This window comes from Physella acuta, unplaced genomic scaffold (genome assembly GCF_028476545.2).
Source record: "Physella acuta isolate Inbredline_101_S28 unplaced genomic scaffold, ASM2847654v3 ptg000335l, whole genome shotgun sequence".
In the NCBI taxonomy this organism is placed as follows: domain Eukaryota; kingdom Metazoa; phylum Mollusca; class Gastropoda; family Physidae; genus Physella; species Physella acuta.
Genome location: NW_026731854.1, coordinates 1264098 through 1277850, shown reverse-complemented (window position 1 = coordinate 1277850; position 13753 = coordinate 1264098). Strand labels below are relative to the sequence as shown.

General features: G+C 42.4%; 1 protein-coding gene across 1 annotated transcript; it reads left to right on the top strand.

Moving 5' to 3' along the window:
* The first annotated feature begins 10897 nt into the window (after window positions 1–10897).
* Window positions 10898–11887, top strand: LOC131940900 (bifunctional endo-1,4-beta-xylanase XylA-like). Its single transcript, XM_059299806.1, has one exon. It carries the CDS (start codon window positions 10898–10900, stop codon window positions 11885–11887), a length of 990 nt encoding a protein of 329 aa, XP_059155789.1.
* Window positions 11888–13753: the final 1866 nt, after the last annotated feature.

Below are 13753 nucleotides of genomic sequence, written 5' to 3'. Positions count from 1 at the left end.
GTAGCTCACCTGGTTTATGAGTTCAGTTTTCGCTTCTTGAAATCCTCCATTGATTTTTCCCCCCTCCCTTCTCTTTTTCTAGAACAATTTGATCCCTGTCACTGCTAAACGTTTTCATCACAGCTAAAGGCATTTAATATCAGCTGGTCTCAGACGACCTTGACCCATGTCAGTAAGGGCCATTTCGATTTATGGCCTCCAGTTGTCTGGCCTCTAGATGTATAGCATCTATGGCCTCAAGTTTATGGCCTCCAGTTGTCTGGCCTCTAGATGTATAGCATCTATGGCCTCAAGTTTATGGCCTCCAGTTGTCTGGCCTCTAGATGTATAGCTTCTATGGCCTCTAGATTTATGGCCTCCAGTTGTGTGGCCTCTAGATGTATAGAATCTATGGCCTCTAGATGTATGGCATCTATGGCCTCTAGATTTATGGCCTCCAGTTGTGTGGCCTCTAGATGTATAGCATCTATGGCCTCTAGATTTATGGCCTCCAGTTGTATGGCCTCTAGATGTATAGCATCTATGGCCTCTAGATTTATGGCATTCAGATCTAAGGCCTATAAATGCCATTGTGTATGGCCTCAAATTTGTATCTCATTGAGATTTTTTAGCTCTTCCATACGTAGCTTATGTGGTCAGTGATGTTTGCCTTATAATCTATTGCCACTATGGCCTCTAGATGAATGTCCACTTGATATATTGCCGCTAGATTTATTGCCGCTAGAGGTACGGCCACTAGATATATCTCCTTTAGATATATTGACACTAGATATATGGTCTCTAGAATATTGCCACTAGATGTATCATAACTAGATACATTGCCTTTAGATATATGGTAACTTGATTTATGGCCACTAGTTGTATGGCCTCTAGGTGTATGGCCTCTAGGTGTATGGCCTCTAGGTGTATGGCCTCTAGGTGTATGGCCTCTAGGTGTATGGCCTCTAGGTGTATGGCCTCTGTATGGCCTCTAGGTGTATGGCCTCTAGGTGTATGGCCTCTATGGCCTATAGGTGTATGGCCTCTATGGCCTCTAGGTGTATGGTCTCTAGGTGTATGGCCTCTAGGTGTATGTCCTCTAGGTGTATGTCCTCTAGATGTATGGCCTCTAGGTGTAAGGCCTCTAGGTGTATGGCCTCTAGGTGTATGGCCTCTGTATGGCCTCTGTATGGCCTCTAGGTGTATGGCCTTTAGGTGTATGGCCTCTAGGTGTATGGCCTCTAGGTGTATGTCCTCTAGGTGTATGGCCTCTAGGTGTATGGCCTCTAGGTGTATGGCCTCTAGGTGTATGTCCTCTAGGTGTATGGCCTCTAGGTGTATGGCCTGTAGGTGTATGGCCTTTATGGCCTCTAGGTGTATGGCCTATAGGTGTATGGCCTCTGTATGGCCTCTAGGTGTATGGCCTCTAGGTGTATGGCCTCTAGGTGTATGGCCTCTAGGTGTATGGCCTCTATGGCCTCTAGGTGTATGGCCTCTAGGTGTATGGCCTCAAGGTGTATGGCCTCTATGGCCTCTAGGTGTATGGCCTCTAGGTGTATGGCCTCTGTATGGCCGCTTGGTGTATGGCCTCTAGGTGTATGGCCTCTGTATGGCCTCTAGGTGTATGGCCTCTAGGTGTATGGCCTCTAGGTGTATGGCCTCTAGGTGTATGGCCTCTGTATGGCCTCTAGGTGTATGGCCTCTAGGTGAATGGCCTCTAGGTGTATGGCCTCTAGGTGTATGGCCTCTGGGTGTATGGCCTCTAGGTGTATGGTCTCTAGGTGTATGGACTCTAGGTGTATGGCCTCTAGGTGTATGGCCTCTAGGTGTATGGCCTCTAGGTGTATGGCCTCTATGGCCTCTAGGTGTATGGCCTCTAGGTGTATGGCCTCTAGGTGTATGGCCTGTAGGTATATGGCCTGTGTATGGCCTGTAGGTGTATGGCCTGTAGGTGTATGGTCTCTGTATGGCCTGTAGAAGTATGGCCTCTAGGTGTATGGCCTCTAGGTGTATGGCCTGTAGGTGTATGGCCTGTAGGTATATGGCCTGTGTATGGCCTGTAGGTGTATGGCCTGTAGGTGTATGGTCTCTGTATGGCCTGTAGGTGTATGGCCTCTAGGTGTATGGCCTCTAGGTGTATGGTCTCTAGGTGTATGGTCTCTGTATGGCCTCTAGGTGTATGGCCTCTAGGTGTATGGCCTCTAGGTGTATGGCCTCTAGGTGTATGGCCTCTAGGTGTATGGCCTCTAGGTGTATGGCCTCTAGGTGTATGGCCTCTGGGTGTATGGCCTCTAGGTGTATGGCCTCTAGGTGTATGGCCTCTAGGTGTATGGCCTCTAGGTGTATGGCCTCTAGGTGTATGGCCTCTAGGTGTATGGCCTCTAGGTGTATGGCCTCTAGGTGTATGGCCTCTAGGTGTATGGCCTATAGGTGTATGGCCTCTAGGTGTATGGCCTCTAGGTGTATGGCCTCTAGGTGTATGGCCTCTAGGTGTATGGCCTCTGTATGGCCTCTAGGTGTATGGCCTCTAGGTGTATGGCCTCTAGGTGTATGGCCTCTAGGTGTATGGCCTCTATGGCCTCTAGGTGTATGGCCTCTAGGTGTATGGCCTGTAGGTGTATGGCCTGTAGGTATATGGCCTGTGTATGGCCTGTAGGTGTATGGTCTCTGTATGGCCTGTAGGTGTATGGCCTCTAGGTGTATGGCCTCTAGGTGTATGGTCTCTAGGTGTATGGTCTCTGTATGGCCTCTAGGTGTATGGCCTCTAGGTGTATGGCCTCTAGGTGTATGGCCTCTAGGTGTATGGCCTCTAGGTGTATGGCCTCTAGGTGTATGGCCTCTAGGTGTATGGCCTCTGTATGGCCTCTAGGTGTATGGCCTCTAGGTGTATGGCCTCTAGGTGTATGGCCTCTAGGTGTATGGCCTCTAGGTGTATGGCCTCTAGGTGTATGGCCTCTAGGTGTATGGCCTCTAGGTGTATGGCCTCTAGGTGTATGGCCTCTAGGTGTATGGCCTCTGTATGGCCTCTAGGTGTATGGCCTCTAGGTGTATGGCCTCTAGGTGTATGGCCTCTAGGTGTATGGCCTCTAGGTGTATGGCCTCTAGGTGTATGGCCTCTATGGCCTCTATGTGTATGGCCTCTATGGCCTTTTGGTGTATGGCCTCTATGGCCTCTAGGTGTATGGCCTCTAGGTGTATGACCTCTAGGTGTATGGCCTCTAGGTGTATGGCCTCTAGGTGTATGGCCTCTAGGTGTATGGCCCCTGTATGGCCTCTAGGTGTATGGCCTCTAGGTGTATGGCCTCTAGGTGTATGGCCTCTGGGTGTATGGCCTCTAGGTGTATGGTCTCTAGGTGTATGGCCTCTAGGTGTATGGCCTCTAGGTGTATGGCCTCTAGGTGTATGGCCTCTATGTGTATGGCCTCTAGGTGTATGGCCTCTAGGTGTATGGCCTCTATGGCCTCTAGGTGTATGGCCTCTAGGTGTATGGCCTCTAGGTGTATGGCCTCTATGGCCTCTAGGTGTATAGCCTCTTGGCCTCTGTATAGCCTCTAGGTGTATGGCCTATAGGTGTATGGCCTCTAGGTGTATGGCCTCTAGGTGTATGGCCTCTAGGTGTATGGCCTCTAGGTGTATGGCCTCTGTATGGCCTCTAGGTGTATGGCCTCTAGGTGTATGGCCTCTAGGTGTATGGCCTCTAGGTGTATGGCCTCTATGGCCTCTAGGTGTATGGCCTCTAGGTGTATGGCCTGTAGGTGTATGGCCTGTAGGTATATGGCCTGTGTATGGCCTGTAGGTGTATGGCCTGTAGGTGTATGGTCTCTGTATGGCCTGTAGGTGTATGGCCTCTAGGTGTATGGCCTCTAGGTGTATGGTCTCTAGGTGTATGGTCTCTGTATGGCCTCTAGGTGTATGGCCTCTAGGTGTATGGCCTCTAGGTGTATGGCCTCTAGGTGTATGGCCTCTAGGTGTATGGCCTCTAGGTGTATGGCCTCTAGGTGTATGGCCTCTGTATGGCCTCTAGGTGTATGGCCTCTAGGTGTATGGCCTCTAGGTGTATGGCCTCTAGGTGTATGGCCTCTAGGTGTATGGCCTCTAGGTGTATGGCCTCTAGGTGTATGGCCTCTAGGTGTATGGCCTCTAGGTGTATGGCCTATAGGTGTATGGCCTCTAGGTGTATGGCCTCTAGGTGTATGGCCTCTAGGTGTATGGCCTCTAGGTGTATGGCCTCTGTATGGCCTCTAGGTGTATGGCCTCTAGGTGTATGGCCTCTAGGTGTATGGCCTCTAGGTGTTGGCCTCTAGGTGTATGGCCTCTAGGTGTATGGCCTCTATGGCCTCTATGTGTATGGCCTCTATGGCCTTTTGGTGTATGGCCTCTATGGCCTCTAGGTGTATGGCCTCTAGGTGTATGACCTCTAGGTGTATGGCCTCTAGGTGTATGGCCTCTAGGTGTATGGCCTCTAGGTGTATGGCCCCTGTATGGCCTCTAGGTGTATGGCCTCTAGGTGTATGGCCTCTAGGTGTATGGCCTCTGGGTGTATGGCCTCTAGGTGTATGGTCTCTAGGTGTATGGCCTCTAGGTGTATGGCCTCTAGGTGTATGGCCTCTAGGTGTATGGCCTCTATGTGTATGGCCTCTAGGTGTATGGCCTCTAGGTGTATGGCCTCTATGGCCTCTAGGTGTATGGCCTCTAGGTGTATGGCCTCTAGGTGTATGGCCTCTATGGCCTCTAGGTGTATGGCCTCTAGGTGTATGGCCTCTGTATAGCCTCTAGGTGTATGGTCTCTAGGTGTATGGCCTCTGGGTGTATGGCCTCTAGGTGTATGGTCTCTAGGTGTATGGCCTCTGTATGGCCTCTAGGTGTATGGTCTCTAGGTGTATGGCCTCTAGGTGTATGGCCTCTAGGTGTATGGCCTCTAGGTGTATGGCCTCTAGGTGTATGGCCTCTAGGTGTATGGCCTCTATGGCCTCTAGGTGTATGGCCTCTAGGTGTATGGCCTCTAGGTGTATGGCCTCTAGGTGTATGGCCTCTAGGTGTATGGCCTCTAGGTGTATGGTCTCTAGGTGTATGGACTCTAGGTGTATGGCCTCTAGGTGTATGGCCTCTAGGTGTATGGCCTCTAGGTGTATGGCCTCTATGGCCTCTAGGTGTATGGCCTCTATGTGTATGGCCTCTAGGTGTATGGCCTCTAGGTGTATGGCCTCTAGGTGTATGGCCTCTAGGTGTATGGCCTCTATGGCCTCTAGGTGTATGGCCTCTAGGTGTATGACCTCTGTATGGCCTCTAGGTGTATGGCCTCTAGGTGTATGGCCTCTAGGTGTATGGCCTCTAGGTGTATGGTCTCTAGGTGTATGGCCTCTGTATGGCCTCTAGGTGTATGGTCTCTAGGTGTATGGCCTCTAGGTGTATGGCCTCTAGGTGTACGGCCTCTAGGTGTATGGCCTCTAGGTGTATGGCCTCTAGGTGTATGGCCTCTAGGTGTATGGCCTCTAGGTGTATGGCCTCTAGGTGTATGGCCTCTAGGTGTATGGCCTCTAGGTGTATGGCCTCTAGGTGTATGGCCTCTAGGTGTATGGCCTCTAAGTGTATGGCCTCTAGGTGTATGGCCTCTAGGTGTATGGCCTCTAGGTGTATGGCCTCTAGGTGTATGGCCTCTAGGTGTATGGTCTCTAGGTGTATGGCCTCTAGGTGTATGGCCTCTAGGTGTATGGCCTCTAGGTGTATGGCCTCAAGGTGTATGGCCTCTAGGTGTATGGCCTCTAGGTGTATGGCCTCTAGGTGTATGGCCTCTAGGTGTATGGCCTCTAGGTGTATGGCGTCTAGGTGTATGGCCTCTAGGTGTATGGCCTCTAGGTGTATGGCCTCTTGGTGTATGGCACCATGAACTGTTTAATACAAGAGTGTCGCTGTGAGATGGGGGCTGATGTTAAAATGTACTCGCAACACGGGTACTTACAACGATGGTTCCGTTTGTGTCATACTTATAACAATGGTACTGTTGGTCTATCATACTTACAACGATGGTACCGTTGTGTCATACTTACAACGATGGTACTCTTCTATCATACTTACAACGATGGTACCGTTGTGTCATACTTACAACGATGGTACCGTTGTGTCATACTTACAACGATGGCACTCTTCTATCATACTTACAACGGTGGTACTGTTCTATCATACTTACAACGATGGTACCGTTGTGTCATACTTACAACGATGGTACTGTTGGTTGTAGTGACGCTCTGTTTGGCTGGTGAGTTGTTGAGAGAGCTGTGGTCTGTATACACGTGGTACAGTTTGCCGATGGGAGAGGCTGGCACGGACGGTGTACCGGAAATATGAGCATCGACCTCCAGAGGTCGGCCATGTGCGCCTGATGTGGTACTTCCTGCCGACCTGGTCCTGCGCACTGTGGCTTTTCTTGAGGATTTCCTCACTAGAGTTCCAGTTCTGATAAGCATTGACATTCTAGGGGCAAAGAATTTAAACACATTTGGTAATTAAGTGACTAAAACTAATTTGATATTTAAGTAATTTAAACAAATAGTTTAAACATATTTGGTACTGAATTAAGTAATTTAAATATTTGGTACTGAATTAAGTAATTAAAATATTTGGTACTGAATTAAGTAATTTAAATATTTGGTACTGAATTAAGTAATTAAAATATTTGGTACTGAATTAAGTAATTAAAATATTAGGTACTGAATTAAAAATAAAAACTATTTGGTACTGAATTAATAATAAAAACTCTTTGGTACTGAATTAATTAATTAAAACAATTTTCGTGATGGATCAGATGAAAAAAACACTTGTTTGTTAATTGTATAAAAACACCCTTATTCTGCATTTAATAAAATGGAAGAAACATAGTTTCCAATATGTGTCTGATTAATAATGGTATATATTTTTACTTTTTTTAACATTTGAAAAAACGTTCATGACACGTACACGTTTGTAGAAAAGAAACGAGTTTTAGAGAGCTTAAAAATAATTTTTCTTGCGTCATTATTCAGCATTACAAATAGGGTTCAAAATGCATTAAAATGCCATAATTATAAACAAAGAAAACTATTTAAGGGGAAAGAAGCGAGTTAACAATGCCCTCCCCTACTCTCACACGTGACATTCATAAGAGGAGAGGTCAGACTCTTCTAGCAAGTTTTTTTTTTAAAAACTCTCACACAAATCAGGACATGATGGAAATGTTTTTTTAGGCTTTTATAGGGGTTTTGTATGATGTGTATACTGTATCACAGAGTTATTTTACCGTGTGATTATATCTTAGGATTATGGCATTTGATTTTATCATTTTATTATATATCATGTTATCATTACCTGTGGTGCTACATTAACCTTGTGTAACATTAGTCTAACATGAATAAAATACTTTTACAAAGCGACTTTAGACCACACGTCAATGTAAAATACAATAAAGCGGAAAAGCGTTCAATTCAAATGTTTTTAATTTAGTTCTCTACAACTAAAGATACAAGGGAGGTGATTGATTTATTAAATGCTCTGTTGACGAATAAACCCTTATAAGGCTGCACTTATTTTCTGATTCAAGTTTTACTGTTTTTATCAAAAGTTCTTGTAAATATTTTTTTTTATCTTAACCCGTGGTTGCTGCACAGCTATAGCAATACATTTGAAAAGTAAAAATTAAATGTTGACAATTTCTTTTTCTCTGTATAACGATTTAGCTTTGTAACAAAACAAGGTTCACATATTGACGTTTTTTTTATATCATAGACATACATAAGAAACATTTTAATTTGATAGGTTCGTCCTGTATACCACAGCCCACCCAGCTCATACTTTGCGAACACAGATAGCCACTGTATAGAATCACTTTTAAGTTTAAGTTATGCCTTAAATATTTTGCCGGCTAAGATTTGAAACACATTGAACAAACTAAAGAAGCCACTGTATAGAATCTCGTTAAAGTTTAAGTTATGCCTTAAATATTTGCCTGCTAAGATTTGAAACACATTGAACAAACTAAAGAAGCCACTGTATAGAATCTCGTTAAAGTTTAAGTTATGCCTTAAATATTTTGCCGGCTAAGATTTGAAACACATTGAACAAACTAAAGAAGCCAATGTTACTTGCCGTCCATAGGGACTGAGCTGCGATTTTTGGAAGAGAATCGCCTCTGGCATTTTCAAAAGAAATCAATCGGGATTTCTCCAGGCTTCCGTTGTGTGAGGTTTAATCATAGAATGACAGTATAATGTTACGTCTGCCTCTAATTATTTAATGGATTAATGACCCTCAAAACCTCGGTCTTATCCTGTTATTTTATACATTTTCCTTTTTATTTTTTTCAAAATTAAAAAGTTTTTCTTGCACTTCTTACGATTCTCTTTTACTTGAACCTAACCTTACACTAAACCACACGTTGTATTTTACTTGAACCTAACCTTACACTAAACCACACGTTGTATTTTACTTGAACCTAACCTTACACTAAACCACACGATTCTATTTTACTTGAACCTAACCTTACACTAAACCACACGATTCTATTTTACTTGAACCTAACCTTACACTAAACCACACGTTGTATTTTACTTGAACCTAACCTTACACTAAACCACACGTTGTATTTTACTTGAACCTAACCTTACACTAAACCACACGTTGTATTTTACTTGAACCTAACCTTACACTAAACCACACGTTGTATTTTACTTGAACCTAACCTTACACTAAACCACACGATTCTATTTTACTTGAACCTAACCTTACACTAAACCACACGTTGTATTTTACTTGAACCTAACCTTACACTAAACCACACGTTGTATTTTACTTGAACCTAACCTTACACTAAACCACACGTTGTATTTTACTTGAACCTAACCTTACACTAAACCACACATTGTATTTTACTTGAACCTAACCTTACACTAAATCACACGATTCTATTTTACTTGAACCTAACCTTACACTAAACCACACGTTGTATTTTACTTGAACCTAACCTTACACTAAACCACACGATTCTTTTTTACTTGAACCTAACCTTACACTAAACCACACGATTCTATTTTACTTGAACCTAACCTTACACTAAACCACACGATTCTATTTTACTTGAACCTAACCTTACACTAAACCACACGATTCTATTTTACTTGAACCTAACCTTACACTAAACCACACGTTGTATTTTACTTGAACCTAACCTTACACTAAACCACACGTTGTATTTTACTTGAACCTAACCTTACACTAAACCACACGATTCTATTTTACTTGAACCTAACCTTACACTAAACCACACGTTGTATTTTACTTGAACCTAACCTTACACTAAACCACACGATTCTATTTTACTTGAACCTAACCTTACACTAAACCACACGTTGTATTTTACTTGAACCTAACCTTACACTAAACCACACGTTGTATTTTACTTGAACCTAACCTTACACTTAACCACACGATTCTATTTTACTTGAACCTAACCTTACACTAAACCACACGTTGTATTTTACTTGAACCTAACCTTACACTAAACCACACGATTCTATTTTACTTGAACCTAACCTTACACTAAAAGAAACGTTTGTCAAACTGTAAGTAGGGAAACGGTAAGTTAACAGTGGAAGACATTTTTTTAACATGAGTACATATGAGCTGTGACCAAAATCCCAATCAGAATTTTCGAAGCAAAATCTTATCAATAAAAAACAATCGAGCCAGGCAAAAGATGACAAGAATATTAAAAAAATCTGTCACAAATTTGAAATAAAAAAGACTGGGTTATAATCTATAGGCGGGTGGCAAAAAACGGAATAATTAGAGAGGGTTGTAAGGAAGGACGGGAAGAATATTAAACGTTGTAGGTTTAACTCGGGGCTACCTGATAATAGCTATAGATGCGGGTAATTAGAGGGGCCTGTTGATGGATGGATGGGTAATGGGATGTGGTGAGGCAAGGTGCTGGGAGAGGTGACCTGGAATTTTATGGGACGAATAAGAAAACTGGTGGATATGAAGGACTGTGGTAAAAAAGACTGGATAGGTGGGATAGTGGATAAGAAGGGTTGTGAAAAAGAAGAACTGTCGATAAGGACAGTGGATAAGAAGAACTGTGGTTAAGATCGTCTCTGGATAATAAGGACTATGGATAAGGACAATGGATAAGATGGACTGTGAATAAATAAAAGACGGTGGATAAACATAATGTGGATTGGTGGGGATGGATCATAATGATAATGGATCGGGAATGTGGAAGTTCTGAAGCGTGATAAATCGTGTGTTGTTAAAGTAGTGGTAATATGATGTAATGGATGCTATGTTATCAATGGTCGTAGGCATGTAATAAAAGTAAATATCCGAGATTGACAAGATGATTAGGGCTGGTTGAAATAAACATGAATTGACGAGGCAAGTAGGGACTAATGAACTTGCGGAAATACAACGTAAACTGTCAAGAAATTGGATAAGCAAAATGGTGGATCAGTGAAATTGTGGATTTGATAAAGTCGAGAATAATGGACGTGACAAGTAAAAAAATGTCGATTGAATAAACATAAAAAGTTTAAAATCTATAGGGTGTTAGTTTTTATCCTAATTTTAATTTGCTTTGTCTTTTCTCCATAGCAACGAACTAGTTAAGTCAAAGTACTCTCCAGTAATTTATTTAAAACTGTATCAACTCACGTGCCATTTTTAATGCCTTTAATGTTACCTAAATAGTTAGCATGTCATAGTGGTAACAGGAAGTATTTTAAAGGTACAGTGAATGATTGGCTAGCAAGTAACGACATAAATGATTGGCTAGCTGAAGCAAGTAACGACATAAATGATTGGCTAGCTGAAGAAAGTAACAACATGAATGATTGGCTAGCTGAAGCAAGTAACGACATAAATGATTGGCTAGCTAAAGCAAAGTAATGACATGAATGATTGGCTAGCTGAAGCAAGTAACGACATAAATGATTGGCAGGCTGAAGCAAGTAACGACATGAATGATTGGCTAGCTGAAGCAAGTAACGACATAAATGATTGGCTAGCTAAAGCAAGTAACGACATGAATGATTGGCTAGCTGAAGCAAGTAACGACATAAATGATTGGCTAGCTAAAGCAAGTAACGACATGAATGATTGGCTAGCTGAAGCAAGTAACGACATGAATGATTGGCTAGCTGAAGCAAGTAACGACATAAATGATTGGCAGGCTGAAGCAAGTAATGACATGAATGATTGGCTAGCTGAAGCAAGTAACGACATAAATGATTGGCAGGCTGAAGCAAGTAACGACATGAATGATTGGCTAGCTGAAGCAAGTAACGACATAAATGATTGGCTAGCTAAAGCAAGTAACGACATGAATGATTGGCTAGCTGAAGCAAGTAACGACATAAATGATTGGCTAGCAAAAGCAAGTAACGACATGAATGATTGGCTAGCTGAAGCAAGTAACAACATAAATGATTGTCTAGCTGAAGCAAGTAACGACATGAATGATTTGCTAACAAGTAACGACATAAATGATTGGCTAGCTGAAGCAAGTAACGACATAAATGATTGGCAGGCTGAAGCAAGTAATGACATGAATGATTGGCTAGCTGAAGCAAGTAACGACATAAATGATTGGCAGGCTGAAGCAAGTAACGACATGAATGATTGGCTAGCTGAAGCAAGTAACGACATGAATGATTGGCTAGCTGAAGCAAGTAACAACATAAATGATTGTCTAGCTGAGGCCAGTAACGACATAAATGATTGGCTAGCAAGTAACGACATAAATGATTGGCTAGCTGAAGCAAGTAACGACATGAATGATTGGCTAGCTGAAGCAAGTAAACTTGTTGACTGGGCTAAAATCAGGCCAGCCGCGCGATGTAAAAATCTCATTGTGACGTGGGTTCTAGACGATAACATCTAGACGATGTATTCGATTATTAGAAAATTGATGGGCCTTGATGTTTAAGTAATCCTTACATAATCTCCTCCACTGTTGTCTAGTGGCTTGTCTATAGAATGTCCTGTCCCACTTGAATGAGAAGCATTAACTGTTTTATTATACACTTCACTTGTGCTGGGCGGTGCAGCCAGAGTGAATGCACTTGTTGTACCGTGACGCGATATTGATGTTAGGAACAGTGCTAAGATGGAACATAAAGCCTGGCGGTGTATACAAATATATTGTCTTGTTTTCTTTATGGGGATGGGTGGTGCTTGTCTTATGCATTGACTCAAAGTTTGTTGTTCGATTTCGATGTGAGTACTTTGTTAGATTTCATTCATGTCTGATTGTCGATCAGGTACAATGCTCGTGTAGAGAAGTGCGTACAGTGAAATCAGCCATCAGAACATGCATCTGAAATACGGACATAATCCAGTGACTGGGTTACTGAGTCAACGACAGTCGTTAGCCGGACAACTGACTTTAAGCGACTGACCAGTTTCTAGCTCTACTATAGACATAATTCAATATGCGACATGTAATCTGACCGTTAAAATAGAATTAAAAGATAAGTAAAATTTATGTAATCATTGAGACAGTCAATGCTTACACCTAATACAACGCTGCTACACAGGCTTTTGCTACACCAGCCACCAACATATACAACACTTCTACACAGGCTTTATCTACACCAACCACCAACATATACAACACTTCTACACAGACTTTAGCTACACCAGCCACCAACATATACAACACTTCTACATAGACTTTAGCTACACCAGCCACCAACATGTACAACACTTCTACACAGACTTTAGCTACACGAGCCACCAACATATTCAACAATTCTACATAGACTTTAGCTACACCAGCCACCAACATATAGACCTACAACACTTCTACATAGACTTTAGCTACACCATCCCCCAACATGTACAACACTTCTACATAGACTTTAGCTACACCAGCCACCAACATGTACAACACTTCTACACAGACTTTAGCTACACCAGCCACCAACATATACAACACTTCTACATAGACTTTAGCTACACCAGCCACCAACATATAGACCTACAACACTTCTACATAGACTTTAGCTACACCAGCCACCAACATATACAACACTTCTACATAGACTTTAGCTACACCAGCCACCAACATATACAACACTTCTACACAGACTTTAGCTACACCAGCCACCAACATATACAACACTTCTACATAGACTTTAGCTACACCAGCCACCAATATTTGGTTAAAAAAGTAATGTTGGATATCGCTAGATGACATCATATTCCCTTGTGGTTTATTAATGAGCCGACGGTCCAGGGCCCGATTTACCCTTCCCTGTTTTGAGACATACATTTGTACTTTCTCGTATATACAAAATATAAAGAAAGTCGTGTAAACGTTTTACACCTCCATGAGTTGAAAAAACATAGTTTTGTAATCTTTTCCGTATGTCTGTGTGTGTGTGTATGTGTGTGTGTCCGTAAACACGATAACTTGAGTACCGTTACAGCTAGGTTGATGAAATTTCATATAAAAGTATTATGTCAAAATCGTAGATCCGTATCAACTTTTGGGCGATTTCCAATAACCGGAAGTGGTACTTTTTCTACTTTCAATATTTCAATATACTATAACTTGAGTACTATTTCAGATAGATAAATGAAAATTCCCATGTAAGTAAAAGATCTAATTCTCTGCCTTCTTTCAAATTTATTTTGAGTAATTTCCTTTGACCAGACGTAGTATTTTTCGCTATTTCCGATTTCTCAAAAAACGCATGTGAATTTATAAAGAACTAGTAACATTTCGCACTATTATACACATTTT

Coding starts and splice junctions, on each gene's coding strand:
- LOC131940900 (XM_059299806.1), top strand. CDS start 10,898: ATGAATGATTGGCTAGCTGAAGCAAGTAACGACATAAATGATTGGCAG.